The sequence below is a fragment of the Impatiens glandulifera genome, chromosome 1 (assembly GCF_907164915.1).
Source record: "Impatiens glandulifera chromosome 1, dImpGla2.1, whole genome shotgun sequence".
NCBI classification, from domain to species: Eukaryota; Viridiplantae; Streptophyta; class Magnoliopsida; order Ericales; family Balsaminaceae; genus Impatiens; species Impatiens glandulifera.
The window spans coordinates 142,741,581-142,758,922 of NC_061862.1; the positions used below are offsets into that span (position 1 = coordinate 142,741,581).

The 17,342-nt window shown below is 36.3% G+C and overlaps 1 protein-coding gene and 1 non-coding gene across 2 annotated transcripts; one reads left to right on the forward strand and one right to left on the reverse strand.

Moving 5' to 3' along the window:
- The first annotated feature begins 6,935 nt into the window (after positions 1-6,935).
- On the forward strand, positions 6,936-7,019 carry TRNAL-CAA. Its single transcript has one exon. It is a non-coding gene; the product is annotated as a tRNA-Leu (tRNA).
- A 9,490-nt stretch (positions 7,020-16,509) lies between these two features.
- LOC124946037 lies at positions 16,510-16,947 on the reverse strand. The gene has a single exon (XM_047486594.1). It carries the CDS (start codon positions 16,945-16,947, stop codon positions 16,510-16,512), a length of 438 nt encoding a protein of 145 aa, XP_047342550.1.
- Positions 16,948-17,342: the final 395 nt, after the last annotated feature.

The following is a 17,342-nucleotide window of genomic DNA, read 5'->3' on the forward strand; positions in this document are numbered from 1 at the left end:
AATATCGCTTCTTAGTTTAAGAATCTTTTTTAAAGACCAGCTCATACCTTCGTGAATTTTGCAGGTCCAGATGCTGGTTTCGTGTTTCATAAATCTCGTATGCACCCATTTGATCCATAGTGACTCCTGATTGCGCTCCAAAGCCTACAGATGCTTGAAGGTTAGAGCCTTGTTCCACTCGATACAGTTCTTCAAGTCGATGCCTCCCTCGTCCTTCGGTTTGCAGAGAGCGGTCCATTTGACTTTCTTTCCTCCTCTTCCACTATTACCCAGATAAAGTTTCTCATCAGTGTGTCGAGTTCCTTCATTACCTTCTTCGGAATGACCATTTGCTGCGCCCAATAGCCAACTATGCCCATAACCACGGTTTTGATAAGTTCGATCCACCCTGCATAAGAAATTTTTTTCGTTGCCTAGCCAGATATCGTGTTTTTTACCTTTTCAATCAGCGGCTTGCAGTGTGAGATCTCGATCTGCTTCGCAGTTAACGGAATTCCTAAGTACCTTATGGGAAAGCTGCCTTCCTTGATGCCCATGATGTTGAAGATGTCCTGCTTTGTTTCGTCCTTCACGCCTCCATAATATTCCACACTTTTGCTTTCATTAATAGTTAAACCGGTTACCTCAGAAAAGAACGTTAGTTCAGCCCTAATAGTTTTAATGGAATCAACGTCCGCGTGTGCTAGAATGAACAAATCGTCAGCAAAGCATAAATGTGTTACCTCCTCTACCTCACGGAATGGGTGAAAGGTGTATGGACGATTCTTTCGGAACATCGCGAAGATGCTCTCAAAGATCGCCATGATAGCTACGAAAAGGTAAGAAGAGGGGGGGTCCCCTTGCCTTACCCCGTTTTCACCCTTGAAATAGCCTATGTGGACTCCATTGACGCTAACAATAAAGCAGGATGATGAAACGCATTGCATAATCCAATCGATAAAAATCATAAGAAAAGCAGAAACAACCAGAAAGTCTCGAATGGCTTCCCATCTAACAGAGTCAAAAACTTTCTTGATATCTATTTTGAAAGTCACTCTCGGGGATATTTTCTTTTTCCCGTAGCCTTTTAATAGGCTCTGCATGAGAAGAATATTATGAGAGATTGTCCTACTGGGGATGAATGCAGATTGATTAAGATTTATTATTTTTCATATAACATTTTTAAAACGTTTAGAAATGATTTTTGAAATTATTTTATAAATCACATTGCAGCAGGAAATTGGTCTGAAATCTTGTACTTTCTCAGGTACCGCAGTTTTGGGGATCAAGGTTAGGACCGCTGTATTCCATTGTTTTAACATCTTCCTGTTTTTGAAAAACTCTAGAACCCCATCAGTAACATCTTTACCCACAACCGACCAATTATCTTTGAAGAACTGTGCATTAAACCCATTAGGACCCGGGCTTTTATTCCCATCAATACTAAACAGAGCTTCTTTAACCTCAACCTTCGTGACCACCCTTATCAACTCGCGACTATCTTCTGCAGAGATTTTCCTATCAATAATTTGATACAAGGTATTCAGGTGACTTTGATGCTACTTTCTTGTACCCATAAGCTGCTTATAGAAATCAATAGCCAGATCTTGGACACCCTTTTGACCTTGAACATATTCACCATCATCATTCTTCAGCCTGTACACATTGTTTCTCATGTTTCTAGCCTTGCATTTTCTGTAGAAGAAAGCTGTGTTTTTGTCACCCAACGAAAGCCAGCTCTATCTTGATTTCTGTCTAACAAAATTCTCTTCAAGAAGACTCAGCTTCCTGAAGTTTTCAAGCGCATATCTTTCTGTTTCATTGAGTTGTTCATCACTATCATCCCTTAATAACTTTTTCTGAACCTCTTTCAGTTCTTCTCTATCAGCCAGAACTCTATTGGAGATATTGCTGAACTTCTTCTTGTCAAAGCTTTGGAGATGATTCTTAAAGAGCTTAAGCTTCTCAGAAACCCTGTACATGTTGGAACCTCTGACATCTGTTGACCATACACTTTCGAGGATACCCTTGAATTTATCGTTATCCATCCAGAAATTGAAAATTTTAAAGGGCCTTTTGAACCTTTCTTCCTTTTCCCAGAACAATTTAATTGGGCAGTGATCAGATATACCCAGATTCAAAACATGAAGTTGACTTCTCGGAAATTGGTTAATCTAGTTCTCATTTACCAGACATCTGTCAATTCTACTTTTTCTAATTTGCTCATTCCCTCTCGTAGAAGACCAAGTGAAGAAGTTCCCAGAATTGGTAGGCTCGATACAACCCATATCTCTGATGTAGTCATTAAATTCAATCATATCTCGAGTAATTTCAGATTCTGGGCTACGATCAGATTCGTTTCTGGTTACGTTGTAATCACCGAGGACAGCCCAAGATTTATCAATACCGATCCAGTTTCTAAGACAATTCCAAAGGAGTCTTCTGTCCGTGCTTGAGTTGCTACCATAGACAATAGCAAGATTAAACACGATTCTTGTGATTCTGTCTTTGACCTCCACCAGGATTGCTTGATCATTCGAAAAAAGAGTCATCACATCAACAACTTTGTTATCCCAAATAACCCAGATTCTGCCCGTTTTGTCATTTGAGTTGTGAATTATTTCCCAGCTACTATCAATACAAAGTTTGCTAACCTTCTCAACGTTCCGACTTTTGACTTTTGTCTCAAGAATACCCATAATAGTGATCTTCTGATTCTCAATGATCCTCCTGATTTCTTTACATTTTAGAGGGTCATTGAGTCCCCTTATGTTCCATGTCACTATATTCATGAATGAATATAAGTGTTGGGTTCCTGACTTTTTAGACTGTCCTGGACCTCTTCATCAGAGAAATCATAAGCATCACTTGCCTCACTATCCTCAATGGCTACAGTTTGATTACATGGAATACTATTGCCATTGAGTGAGGGTTGCCTCATGTAGATCTCATCTTCTCCCGTGATAGATTTAGTAGCTTCTGGATCTAGGATCTTTCTGCTTTGTCTTCGATTTTCATCTTGTTCTGCTTTAGTATGTCTTTTCTGACTTTGAACCTCTTCACTATTGGATTCATGTTTGTTATCGGTTTTTATTCGCCCTACTTCAGAACTAAGGCTCACTGCCTTATTCAAGACCAAATTGTCTTCTTCTGCACTTGATCTTTTGATTTCACAAAACCCAAGATTTCCCAGTCCATTCTCAAGAGCTTCTTTATTACTTATTCCAAGATTTTCATGTTCATCATCTCGAAAGGTGGCTCTGAGCCCAAGGGTCGGGTCATTTCAAGTTACATACACTATGTCAAGAGGCAAAGATATGTTTGAATAACTATGGATCATACACTTTGATTCAAGTTAAGTAAACTCACTTAGAAGATCTTGTTCATTCAACTAAGTCATTCAAGATGTTTTCGTCCTAAATTATATAATTATTATGGTGTTCAAAATATTTCAAAAAAAATCATAGATGGGAGAAGGTTTTGTGTAATTTGGCTCATGTTTCTCATACTTTTAATGACTTATTTTATGTCTTTAGAAAATTGTATACAAAGTTTAAATGTTTAATGGTTAGAGGCCTTGTTTTATTGCATCAACAAATTTATACTTGTAAAACTTACAACCAGCCTGGCGCTTTGCATTGCACTCCTTACTAAAGTACCACAGCCCTAACTTTTGCTAAAGCCCAGGATTCATACTCCCCACTTGGAATGGGCCAGCCTGAAACTAGCAACCCAGATCCCACCCTTTGAAATAGCCAATTGTCCAATTGCGATAATACTCTCACTCGGATTACAAGCTCACGTTACTAAGTCGGGTGGTAAGATTGTAAAAAGATGATGGGGTGTTGTAATTAGACAGAAACAAGTTCATGATGAAGTAATTAGCTTCTACAAGGAATTGATAAGCACCAAGAGAGTAAATTCCAGCAACATTAGCTACCTTAGAAGAATTAAACTGAAGAAAATCAGGTATAATGATGACAACATGTTGATGGAGAGGGTAACGGAGGAGGATGTTAGACAATCAATGTTCCATATGAATGGGGATAAGAGCCATGGGTCGGATGGATTTAATGCAGAATTTTTCAATAGTAACTGGAACATTATTGGTAAGGATGTTGAGAATGGGGTGTTGGAATTTTTTCAGAATAGGAAGATGTTGAAACAATGGAATGTAACCATTTTAAATGTTATTCCTAAAAGTTTTACACCTAAAAAGATTCAAGATTTTCGCCCTATCTCTTGCTGTAATGTTATTTATAAAACTATTTCGAAAATCATTTCCAACATGTTTAAAAACGTAATTTCTTGCATTGTTAGTCATGGACAGTCAACATTCATTCATGGTCGTTCTATATCCCATAGTATACTTCTTATGCACGGTCTTGTTAAGGGTTATATGGTAGGAAAAAAATTACAAATAAGAGTGCTATTAAAGTTGATATTAGGAAATCATTTAATTCCATTAGATGGCACGTTATTCAAGTCTTTTTTATTGTTTATGGTTTTCCTAATGTGTTTGTGGAGTGGATTATGCAGTGTGTGACGTCCACCCTTTTCATTGCAAGTGTGAATGGAGCCCGCGGATGATTCTTCAAAGGTGAAAACGGTGTTAGGCAAGGGGATACCTTATCCTCATACATATTTGTTCTAATCATGGAAATTTTAAATGTATCTTTAAGAAGATACTGAAGAGTAAGTCATTTGTATATCAATCTTTTTATTTGGAGGAATAAATTACCCATATTTGTTTTTGTAGATGACCTATTTATTGTAGCGCATGCGGAGGTGGACTCCATGAATACCATAAAGGAAGTTCTTAATCAATTCTCAAGTATCAATGGCCTCTAAATAAATGAATAAAAGAGTGGATGAAGTAACTAAAGAGAATATTTTTAATGTCATCGGAATCAAAGAGGGTCAACTGTCTATCCGGTACTTGAGAGTATCTCTCTCGTCCAAACAGCTCAAGATCACACATTGCAGATTTCTAATTGAGAAAGTCAAAAAATTAAATAAACGATTGGGTCTCGAAAAGCTTAACATATGCAGGAAGAATTGATTTGGTTACTAAGGTCATAATGAGCAGCATTGGATTCCGGGCACAATAACTTGTTATTCCTAAAATGGCCATGAAAGAACTTGATAAACTAATGAGATACTTCATTTGGGGAACTCAATGGAGAGGATGCAAGATGCTAAAATGGGATAATATTTGTAAACCCAAGAAAGAAGGGGGCTCATTATCAAAAACTACACGAAATGGAACAAAGCGTTAACCTATAAAAAGTTTTGGGCAATTGTAAAAAAGGAAGATTCTCTTTGGGTCAAATGGGTACATTCCAGATTCCTGAAAGTGAAAAGAAGTATTTGGACGTGCAAGGTGGCGGAGAATACGTATTGGTCGTTAAAGAATATCCTGAAACTGAAACAAAGTGCAGGACTATTATATCAAGTCAAATTTGGTGATGATAGGGGTACTCTATTCTGGTATATCCATGGTTCGAAGAAGTGTCCCTTCTTATGAGATATAAATCTGGAAACATATGAATAAGAAGAAGACAACAGCTAGCAATTGTGTGTGATGTTAAAGAAGAACAATGCAATGATATTCTAAGGTTAAATCTAGATGAGGACAATAATCCTTCAGGTCGTTAATCATATAACATTTCATGAAAGGTATAATGTGCATGAATAGAAGGTTGAGATCAATAAAAAGTTTAGCTCTAGTTTGGAATGGCAATGCATTCTCTCTCGAGGGCAGATTGTGGAGTGACATCACAACGTATGGTCTTCTAAGATTATACCTCGACATCAAATTACACATTGGCTTTATCATAGAGGTAGGATGATGGCTAGAGATCGCTTGAGCAGGTTCATGACTATCCTTAACACTAGTTGTGTCCTATGCATTGATTGTAAATAGTCAATATCTCATTTATTTGGTGAATGTAACTTCATTAAAGATCATTGGGGAAAGTTTCTCAACAATTTTAGTTTACAAATCCCCTTGTTTGATTGGAGTTGTATAAGAAATTTAGTACTTTCAAAGACTAAAGGAAACTCATTTAAGGCCAATTTATTCAAATGCTTCTATGGATGTCTTATGTATCATGTTTGGATGGAGATTAATGCTAGAGTGTTCTCTAAAATAAGGAGAAGTGAAGAACAGGTTTGGAATTATATTATTGTTGATGATTTATATTTTATTCAAACATGGAGAACAATTCCAATCACTATAAGGAATTGAGAGCTTTGTCAAAAATGGGAATAGTGTTTGATGAAGTCACAAATGAAGAAATGTTCAAGGTGAGATAGAAATTGATGCTTGGTTGCTGTTTTTGGATACTCAAGATGTTGCGGTTTTGTTAAAAAAATTGTTATTTGTTTGTTGTATTTTTTTGTGAGTTTGTTTGTATGCTGTATTTTTTTTTAAAGTGTTAGAACTCTTAATTCCAGGTTTGTTTACTTTTAAAATTATGAAAAATTATTGTTTTGACCTAATTTCAAAACTTTTGTATCTTTCTTCCCATTTGAAATTTTAAATAAATGAAAATAAGTCATTTCCAAAAAAAAAAAATTATACTTGTTGGTCATTAATATCTTGACATGCTTATGTCTAAGTCTCCATTTTTGGAGGACACATTCAACTTGATATGCATTTTCTAAAACATTGTGTTAAAACATTATTAAGACAGTATATAAAAACTCTCAAAACATTTCGTCTTCTATACTTTATGTTACATAATTAAGAACGAATGGTCTAAGGTGTCAGACTCAAGTTCTACTCCACAAATATGGGCGTGGGTTCAAACCCCACCTCTAACAATTTTATATTTTTACTTTTTTTCTTACAGAGTTGGAAGATGTTAATTTATTTTTGCTCACTATTAAATTTCAATATATTTCACAAGTCTTTAGTCATAATTTGTATTGGTGAAGCGAGTAATACAAATGTCAGGATGGCCGAGTGGTCTAAGGCGCCAGACTCAAGTTCTGGTCCACTAACGTGGGCGTGGGTTCAAACCCCACTTCTGACAATTTTATTTTTTTACCTTTTTTACACAATTTGAAGATGTTAATTTTTTTTGCTCTCTATTAAATTTACATCTATTTTATAATTTTTGACAAGTCTCTAGTCATGATCTATTATGGTGAAGGAAATAAAAAACAAATGTCAGGATGTTTGAGTGGTCTAAGGTGAATGGTCTAAGGTGTCAGACTCAAGTGGTCCACTAATGTGGGCGTGGGTTCAAAACTCACTTCTGATAATTTTATTTTTTACTTTTTTTTCTTACACAATTGGAAGATGTTAATTTTTTTTCTCTATAATAAATTTCCATCTATTTCATAATTCTTGACAAGTATCTAGTAATGATCTGTTAAGGTGAAGGAAGTAAAACAAATGTCAAAATGGTTGAGTGGTTTAAGGTGCCAGACTCATGTACGTGTTCACTAAAGTGGGCATAAGTCCAATTCACATTTTTAACAATTTTTACAATACATGTAGGTATAGTCCATGTATGAAGTGTTCTTTTCTTAGTGTCAAAATTATTATTTAAAGATGTTCGACATGCTCCATATATTAAGCTGAATTTAATATCAACTGAAAAAACTTGATGATGATGGTTTCACGAGTTGTTTTGGTTCTGGTAAATGGAAATTTTCTAAAGGTAACTTGATTATAGTTCGAGGTCATTAACAACATAATTACAAAGAGAAACCTTAAACGTTTTTCATGAATCGTGTTTAGTAGTCAATAACCAAAGTCCTTGAACATTAACTTCAAACTTAATTCACATGTTTGACATCTGATCAAAAACATCCTGAAACTCGTTTAAATGATTAGTCATAGAAGCGCTATCATTATACCTCAAATGAATTAATTTTTGAAGCAAAAATAATTTATTACTTCCAGTCTTCGAAACATATAAATTTTTGAAGTTTATTCCATAAATATTGTTCATGTGTCTAATGTTGGATGTGGTTGTAAATATTCTCATCAACAAACTAACGAATAAAACCACATACTTGTTCATGCTCATGATTACATTCCTCATCAGATTTGGATGTAGGTTTCTCACTACCAAAAACGGGTAAGTGTAAAGACTTAACAAACAAAAGATCTTTCATTTTTTTCTTTTCCAAATTTGATAACTTGAATCATTCAGCAAAATCATCATACTTGTGTTTATCTCCATATTTCAATCAAGTCCAAAAAAGCTATCCAAGCTCTGATACCACTTGTTGAGAAAACGTATAATTGATTCCCTACTTGATTGAAAAATTAGGAGAAATTAAATCACAAATATAAATGAAAGTAAATAACACAATGAACTCACAATATTTTACGTGAAAAATCTTCTCCAATCAAGGAGTTAAACCACGAGACTTTACGTCCAATTCAAGTTTCACTATAATTAGATGTCGGGAATACAATCAAGGTATAACGACCTTTCAATAGCGCAGAAAGATAAAGGGCATAACCAAAAATATACAAACATTTTAGTCCCAAATAAGTCAAATAAAACTCAAACTAGCAGAAACTTTAAACCCCATAAAATCAAGCTTCAAGACGTCCAAAGCTTGATCCGAATGTTGAAAATGTAAAGGAATGAGTTACCAATCTGTCGAAAAAATCTCATCTCAATCGGACTCCGTTTTAATCTTCGATCGTTAGTTTGATGAACTCTGTATGACTATAGGCAAAAAAAATTCTACTAGATTTTCTCTCTCTTACTTTTTATTATTTTTATTATTTTTTATTTTTGACTTCTCTCTTCCTTAATGACCGCCATTCTTTACCTATTAGAGTTATTAAGATATGATATAACCCTTTAAATACTATATTATATCTAATGAAATAATGAAATAAAAGTGAACTTGAATCACTTTTGAGCCTTTTTCATAGTTGGGAACCAAATAAACCTAACATTATGAAGCGTCCTTTTTGTTACTGCCCATTTGTCTCAATTATGAACTCTTTGGACAATAGTGCATAAATCTTCAGTGTTTCTTGCCAGACTGTTTGGGAGTTCCTAGGTTTGATTTGTTCTTGCTTATATTTGAGGATTTCACTAATTAAGGTATAATTTCAAAGTGTGGATTTGTTATGGTTTATAATTGGAAATTTCAGTTTTCATCTATATTTTCACACAACAAATGCTTCATTTAATGAACAAATGTAGTGCAGAATTTTGTTGGTATCTTCTTCATTTAACAAGAAGATTAAAGCAACCATTTCTTCTTCTTATTTTTTTTATTAAATCACCATTTTATAAATAACAAAATAAATAAGGAAAGAAACAAGAAATCATACTAAAAGTTGATGAAAAGGGTCCAATTATTTCCTAATAAGCTTATTCAAGAGATCCATAATATCCTGGTGGAGAAATGATGAGAAAGTTATCCTTGTCATCAAAAGATCTTGTTTCAATATTGTGAAAATGTCCTGTATGTATTGTTGGGAACTTGGGATGCAATTGTTGTTACATGATGACCTTTAATTCCTTGATAAAATCTCTCATATATATGTTGTCAGCAGTCAGCACATGCAATTGTTGTTTTATGCAGAAACAAATGAACAAAACACACTGGGTGTGTGGTTTGCAAAGAAAGAACTTTGAGCTGGCGAGGATCCACTTGAAACGGCGCACTCGTGAGGGCACATTGGGCCGTTGTCGTCTTTGGAAAAGCAATTACGTCTCTTATGGAACTTTCCCCTGCCAACAACATTACCAACCTATCTACCCCATAATCAATCCCACCTACTACTACTACTATTATTATTATTATTATTATTATTATTATTATTATTATTATTATTATTATTATTATTATTATTATCCAACACAAACAAAACCAACCAATAGTTGTTTAATTATTCGCAATAAATAATCTATTAATGCAATCAAATTGAGGAAAAAATTATATCATGGGGAGGATGTTGGTAATAAGAGGCCAAAATATATTTTTCTTATTCATCTCAAAAGAATTCTTACAAGTCTTTATAAGAAAGAATATACTTTTCATATGCTTGACTCTTCAAATAACAAAATAAAATATTGTAAATATTGAATAAATTATCTCACACCCAAATCTTTTGGTTATCCACTCACCCATAAATCATTATTATTAATCTAGGAATATTAAACATCAAAAACTAAAAACTTATTAATTTAAGTTTATTCAACAAATTTCCCCCTTAAACTTAAATATTTTTCCCATCTCTCATTCCAATCAACCTTTTACAACTCTCCAACGGTGTGGTCGGTAGTGGCTTAGTAAATATGTCAGCGGCATGAGCTCGACTTTCAACATGCTCCAGCTCAACCTTTCCTTCTTTAACTTGTCTCGAATCAAATGAAATCGGACGTCAATGTGCTTGCTCCTTCCGTGATTAACCGTATTCTTTGCCAACTCAATCGTCGACTTGTTATCAACTTGAATCACAATCCATTCATCTCAGATCACTCCCAAATGTCTTAGTAAATTTGAAAGTCAGACTGCATGACACACGCTCCAAGAGGTCGCCACATACTCTGCATCGCAGGTCAAAAGAGTTACAATAGGCTGCTTCTTTGACAACCAAGTAAAAGTCATATTTTCAAGTAAAATACATAACCCAAAGTACTTTTTCAGTCATCAACATCACCACACCAATCACTATCAGAGTAACCCACTAATCGGTAGTCATCTGATTTTGAATATAAAATATCAAGTGAAAGAGTTCCTCAAACATATCTCAGAATTCTCTTCAAGGACTTCCAATGTGTATAACTTGGATCTTCCATGAATCTGCTTGTTATCCCAACACTCAACATTAGGTCAGGTCTCGTGCTTGTAAGATACCTTAGACTTCCGACTAAGTTTCGATATCTCTCAGCATCAGCTAGTTCTCCTCCATCAAACTTTAAGAGTTTGGTATCTAGTTCCATTGGAGTTGAAATCGGGTTGCAGTCCTCCATTTTAAACTTCTTTAAAATTTCAAGTGCGTACCTCTCTTGGGATATAAAAATCCCTTCCTCTGACTGCTTCACTTCTAGGCCAAGAACATATTTCATCAAACCTAAATCTGTCATCTCGAACTCCTTCTTTGTTACCTCCTTGAACTCCTTAATCAGTTATGTGTTGTTTTTGGTAAATATGATGTCGTCAACATAGAGAACGACTACCATCATATAATTTTGTGATTTTTTGTGTACAAGGCATGCTCGTACGGACATTACTCGTACCCATTTTTCTTGAAATACTCGTCAATTCTCTAATTCCGAGCACAAGGAGCCTACTTCAGCCCGTAGAGGGATTTTCTCAATCTCAACACCTTCTTATCATCACCTCTTTCCATATACCCGAGTGATTTATTGACATACACCTCCTCCTTCATCACTCCATTTAGAAAGATTGTAGAATCGACCATTGGTTTTGAGCAGCTAACGAGATCAGAAGTCGGATTGACTACATTCTTGTGACATTAGCAAAGATTTCATCATAATCGATTCCCTCATTTTTTCTATAGCCCTTAACCACAAGTCCATCCTTATAACTCTCAACCTCTCCCTCGACATTCATCTTTTTTTTGTACACCCATTTTACTCTAATGGGTTGAGCTCCTTCAGGAAGGTCGGTTAGCTCCCAGGTTTTGTTGCTTCAATTGCCTCAATTTCTTCATTCATATCCGATCTCCACTTCTCATCTTGTACAACTTTCTCAAAATTCAAATCTTCTAAGTTAGTGAGGAGACATATTGTAACACCCCTGACTCCTAATTTTCTTAGACCGAGTGAGGGATGTTTTAAAATGTGAACATACTTAACGGAAAACAATAACATGTGCGGAAGTGTATTATCATTTATAAAGATTAGTGTTACAAAATTTGGTCTTTTAAAACAGGACATAGTCATTTACTACAAAAATATCAAAATACGGTCCTTACTATAAAAACTACGGTCTTTCAGTATTAGACCCTATAAAGTACTCAGTCTTTATTGGTCCCTCCTCTCACACACACCTCCCCTGCACTTTTCCCGCTCTCCAAGCCTTCCTTCATTTCTCACATAGAAATTATGGTGGTGTACCTACAACACACAAGAAATGTGAGTCTAAAGACCCAACAAGCATTTTTAAAGATCAAAACTTTGTTGTGATAAAGTACATGCATAAAAAGTTATATGAAAGACATTTAAAAACTCCCTTTTGTATCAATAAGTGGTTTTATAAAATATATCATCCTTTTTGAAGGTATAGTAACATCTTGAGCACATATTGGCCCTTTACTTTTACAGTTGATCATGAAAGTTAGTAATCTGGTTTAAGCACATATTTGGAAGGGCACTCTTCGGAGTCTATCTCTAAATTCCATAACTTGGTTAGATACTTTTCTATGTGGGTAGGATCTTCAAGAGCTCATCTCAGAAGTCTAGTCCCAATAGAACCCATCACATAAATTTGGAATCAGACTACCAGAGCTAAACTTGGCTAGCCTTCCTCCCATATCCGTCAAATCCATATATCAGTGTTCACAAAAATAGATTATACTTTTGAAAACAGATTATACTTTTGAAAATAGATCATACATTTGAAAACAGATTATACCTTGGGATAACAGATTATACTTTGGAAAACACATTATACTTTAGAAAACAAATTATATAAAAACCAGTGTGAGTTTCTAAAGATGGGTTGAGAAAAGAGTTTTCCTTAGATTGATCTTGCTAAAGATTATATGATTTTTCTTTTAAATTATATGCCTTCTATTTCTTAGTAAAGAGAAAGATGAATATGATAAAATGAATGAATAGGTGTAGTATATATATGATTCAATAAGTTCGGTTAAGGAAGATGGCTGGTCATAGCATGGGTGGATTTTTAATAAAGAGGGCTAGTCATGCCCTTGTCATAGCATGGGGTGGGTAAGTTAATAATGAAGAGGGCTGGTCATTGGCTTGTCATGGAATGGGTTATATAACTTATTAATGATGAGGGTTGGTCATAGCCTTATCATAGCATGGGGTGGATACTTTGATAATGAAGAGGATTGGTCATAGCCTTGTCATAGCATGGGGTAGATATTTTGCTAATGAAGATGGTTGGTCATAGCCTGGTCATAGCATGGGTTGAATATTTTGATAATGAAGAGGGCTGGTCATTGGCTTGTCATAGCATGGGTTCGTGAAGCATAAGGTGGCGGAAGTATGGGTTTGTTGAAGTATGGGTTGGCAGAAGCATGAGGTGACAAAAGTATGGGTTGACTGAAGCATGAGTTAGAAAACTATACTCGGTTGAACCTCCTCGGTCCTAACTCAGATTTCCTCGGTCCTAATTCAGATTTTCCTTGGTCCTAACTCATATTTTCCTCGGTCCTAATCCTCTGATTTTTCAAGGGTCCTTGGTTTTGGCCAGGACCAAAGATACTTAGTCTGAAATGAATTTTTGGGTGTGACAACTCAACCCTACTAAAAGGAATTTCGACCTCGAAATTAAAACATACCAAATAACTCGAGGTACTTATTTTGCATGTCTTTCTCTACTTCCCAAGTTACCTCTTCTATGGAATGGTTGCTCTAGAGAACCTTCACCATGCTAATCTCCTTATTTCTCAACCTTCTGATCTGCCTGGAAATTATTTGGGTTGGAACTTCTTCATAGGCCAAGTCTGGTGTCCTCTGTATAACATCATGATGGATGATATAGGTCGGATTTGGAATATATTTTCTCAGGTTGGATACATGAAAAACGTTGTGGACTGTATCAAGGTTTAAGGGTAGAGCCAGTCTGTAAGCAACCTCTCATATTTCCTCTAGAATTTCAAAGGGTCCAATGTACCTGGGATTCAACTTGCTCTTCTTCCCAAATCTGATGGTACCTTTGCAAGGGGATACCTTCAAGAAAACGTGGTCGCCTCGGTTGAAAGTTAGATCTCTGTGTTTCTTATCAGCATAGCCTTTTCTACTCTAAGCTGCTAGCAACATCTCCCTAATCTTTCTCACCGTCGCCACAATGTTGGATACTATTTCTGGTCCAATAACAACTCTCTCGCCTATTTCATCCCAGTTTAAAGGTGTCTTGCACTTCTTCCCGTACAAGGCTTCAAAGGGTTCCATTCCAATGGAAGACTGAAAGCTATTGTTGTAGGCGAGTTCAATCAAAGGTAGCATGGGTTTCCAATTTCCTCTGAAGTCAATAAGGCAAGCCCGCAGCAGGTTTTTAAGAGTTTGGATCACACGTTCGGATTGGTCGTAGGTTTGAGGGTGGAATGTAGTACTGAAGGACAGCTTCGTGCCTAGACCCTTGTAAAGACTTTTCCAAAAATGTGAAGTGAAACGTGGATCTCTGTCTGATACTATCTTTGCTGATATGTCATGCAGCCGAACTATCTCTTGTAAGTATAACTCCACATATTTAGTCATTGAGAAAGTTGTTCGAATTAGTAGGAAATGAGCGGATTTGGTGAGGCGGTCCGCTATGACCCATATGACATTCATTTTTCATAAGGTCTGGGGTAACCCGACTACAAAGTCCATGGAGATATTCTCCCATTTCCAAACCGGAATTGGCAAAGTACATAGCATCCCAAAAGGCCTTTGGTTCTCAATCTTGACTTATTGGCAAGTTAAGTATTCACTTACGAACTTCATGATGTCTTTCTTCATGCCTAACCACCAATATAACATTTGCAGTTCTTTGAACATTTTGGTACTTCCTGCATGAACAGAGTAAGGTTTTGAATGTGCCTCAGTCATTACCTCCTGCCTTAAAGAATACACAGATGGTACCCATGGCCTGTCTTTGTGATACACCAGATTGTTTTTAGTTGAATATAATGAGGTGCCTTTCTTCTCCCTCCATGTGGTCAGTTGGGGATCTTGAGTCTGACCCAACCAAATTCTTTCAAGAAGGTCCGGAACAATTGATAAAATCGATAGAATGCATTCTTGTTGCTGCTCTATCACCACCATGTCCAGCCTTTCGAATTCCAGAATCAAGCTTGACTGGGCAATAAGTTGATTTAGGGTGCTTGATTTACGGCTCAATGCATCTACTACAACGTTATCCTTCCCTGGTTGATAGATAATTTAGCAATCATAGTCTTTTACTAACTCTAACCAGCGCCTCTGCCTCATGATGAGCTCTTTCTGGGTGAATAAGTATTTTAGACTTTGATGATCGGTGAAGATTTGCACATTTCCCCATAGAGATAATGGCACCATATCTTCAAGTTAAAAACCATAGCTGCCAACTCTAGGTCGTGAGTGGAGTAATTCCTCTAATGGATCTTCAGTTGTATTGAAGCATATGTCAACACCTTCCCATTTTACATGAACACAAAACCTAAACCATTCTTGGAAGCATTTGTGCAAACAATGAAATTTCCTACCTCTACTGGAATTGTGAGCACATGAGCAGTTATCAAGCTTTTCTTCAACTCTTCAAAACTTCCGGCACATTGATCAGACCACACGAACTTTTCATCTTTACGTGTCAAGGTTGTAAGAGGTAGAGAAATTTTGGAGAACCCCTTGATGAACCTTCTGTAATAGCCAGCCAGACCCATAAAGCTTCTGATCTCGGTCACATTGGTTGGTGTTGCTCAGTCTTTCACTGCTTTTACCTTAGATGGATCGACATCAATACCTTTGGCTGAAATAATATGGTCCAAGAATGAAATTTAACTTAGTCAAAACTCACACTTGCTTAGTTTTGCAAAAAGATTATGATTTGATAAAACTTGCAAAACTAAAGCCAAGTGTTGTTGATGCTCAACCTCCGATTGAGAGTAGATCAGGATGTCATCAATGAAGACTACAACAAACTGATCTAAATAGGGGTGAAAGATCCTATTCACCAGCTCCATAAATATCGTTGGTGCATTTGTTAACCCAAAACGCATCACCAGAAACTTGTAGTGTCCATAGCGAGTTCTGAATGTTGTATTCTTTACATCTTCATCATTGACCCGAATTTGATAATAGCGGGATCTTAGATCAATTTTGGAGAAGACTGAAACCCCTTTGAGTTGGTCGAACAAGTCGTCGATTCTTGGCAAATGATATTTGTTTTTGATGGTTACCTTGTTCAGCTCACGGTAGTCGATGCATAAACGTCTTGACCCGTCTTTCTTCTTTACAAGAAGCATTGGCGCTCCCCAAGGTGACACATTTGGGCGAATGAAGCCTTTGCTCAAATAATCTTCCAACTGGTCTTTTAACTCTTTCATTTTAGTGGGTGGTAGGGTACTTTTGAGATTGGAAGAGTACCAACCTTTAACATTATGCTGAACTCTATTTCTTTAACCAGTGGTAACCCAAAGATATCAACAGGGAACACGCTAGGATACTCCCTCACCACCATTATGTCCTCCATAATTGGTTGCTGCCCATTTATCATAGCATGAGCAGTAGCCAACACACCTGGAACTTTAAGCGAAGGATCAAATTGAGGCATCGCTTGGAACAGAAAGGCCTTCCCATCTCGATCAATTAGTGTTACTGTCTTCTTCTTACAATTGATTTGGCCCTTATGACGGGATAACTAGTCCATTCCTAAAATAACATCAAATTCAGACATCTCTACCACCACAAGATCTACCAACATCTTGTGATTTTGGATCTTGGTTTTACAAGCTCTAATAAACTTATTAGTTTTAAGACTAGGGTCTGATGGTAGAAAAATTCTATGAACAGCCATGGATTCATTAGGTTTCAAGCCAGTTTGTTGCACAAAGCATGCAGAAATAAATGAATTTGTTGCTCCAGTATCTATCAAGGTATTGGCTAACTTATCAGCGATTAGTAAATTACCTATGATGATAGTTGAATTCGGGTTCACCTTCTTTTGATTCATCGAGTACACCCTTCCTATAATAACTTTCTTCACCTGGGAGAAGTCCCTTTTATAATGCCCCACTTTCTTACATAAGTAACAAAAGTTGGAGTTTGTAGGCACAATCTCGTATGAACACTCCCACATAGATTGCAAGGGGGAGCTGGTAGGTTGACATGGATGGTTGGTCTTGTAAATTGTGTCCTCCTTTGTTGTTGTTGCTATTGAGGGAACCATATATTCCTTGAGTACTGTGGAGGAGCATTTTGATGAAAATTGTGCTGATAGGACTGTTTCATCGCTGACCCATGATAATCCCTCCCCTGATATCTAGACCTCTTGTCCTGAGCCTCTTTTACAATATCTTGATTGTCCTTCTCAACCATTATTGTTCTATCAATGATTTCACGCATAGATGAAGCGTTGCTTAACCTGACATCACGGTGAATGGTAGCATTCAATCCTTCAAGGAAATGGCTCAACTCAATGGTAGTGTTCCCTGTAATCATAGGTGCCAAGTATTTGCCTCTTTCGAATTTCTT

Bases quoted from the DNA above. Each gene is read 5' to 3' on its own strand.
- LOC124946037 (XM_047486594.1), bottom strand. From the start codon at position 16,947: ATGTGGGAGTGTTCATACGAGATTGTGCCTACAAACTCCAACTTTTGT.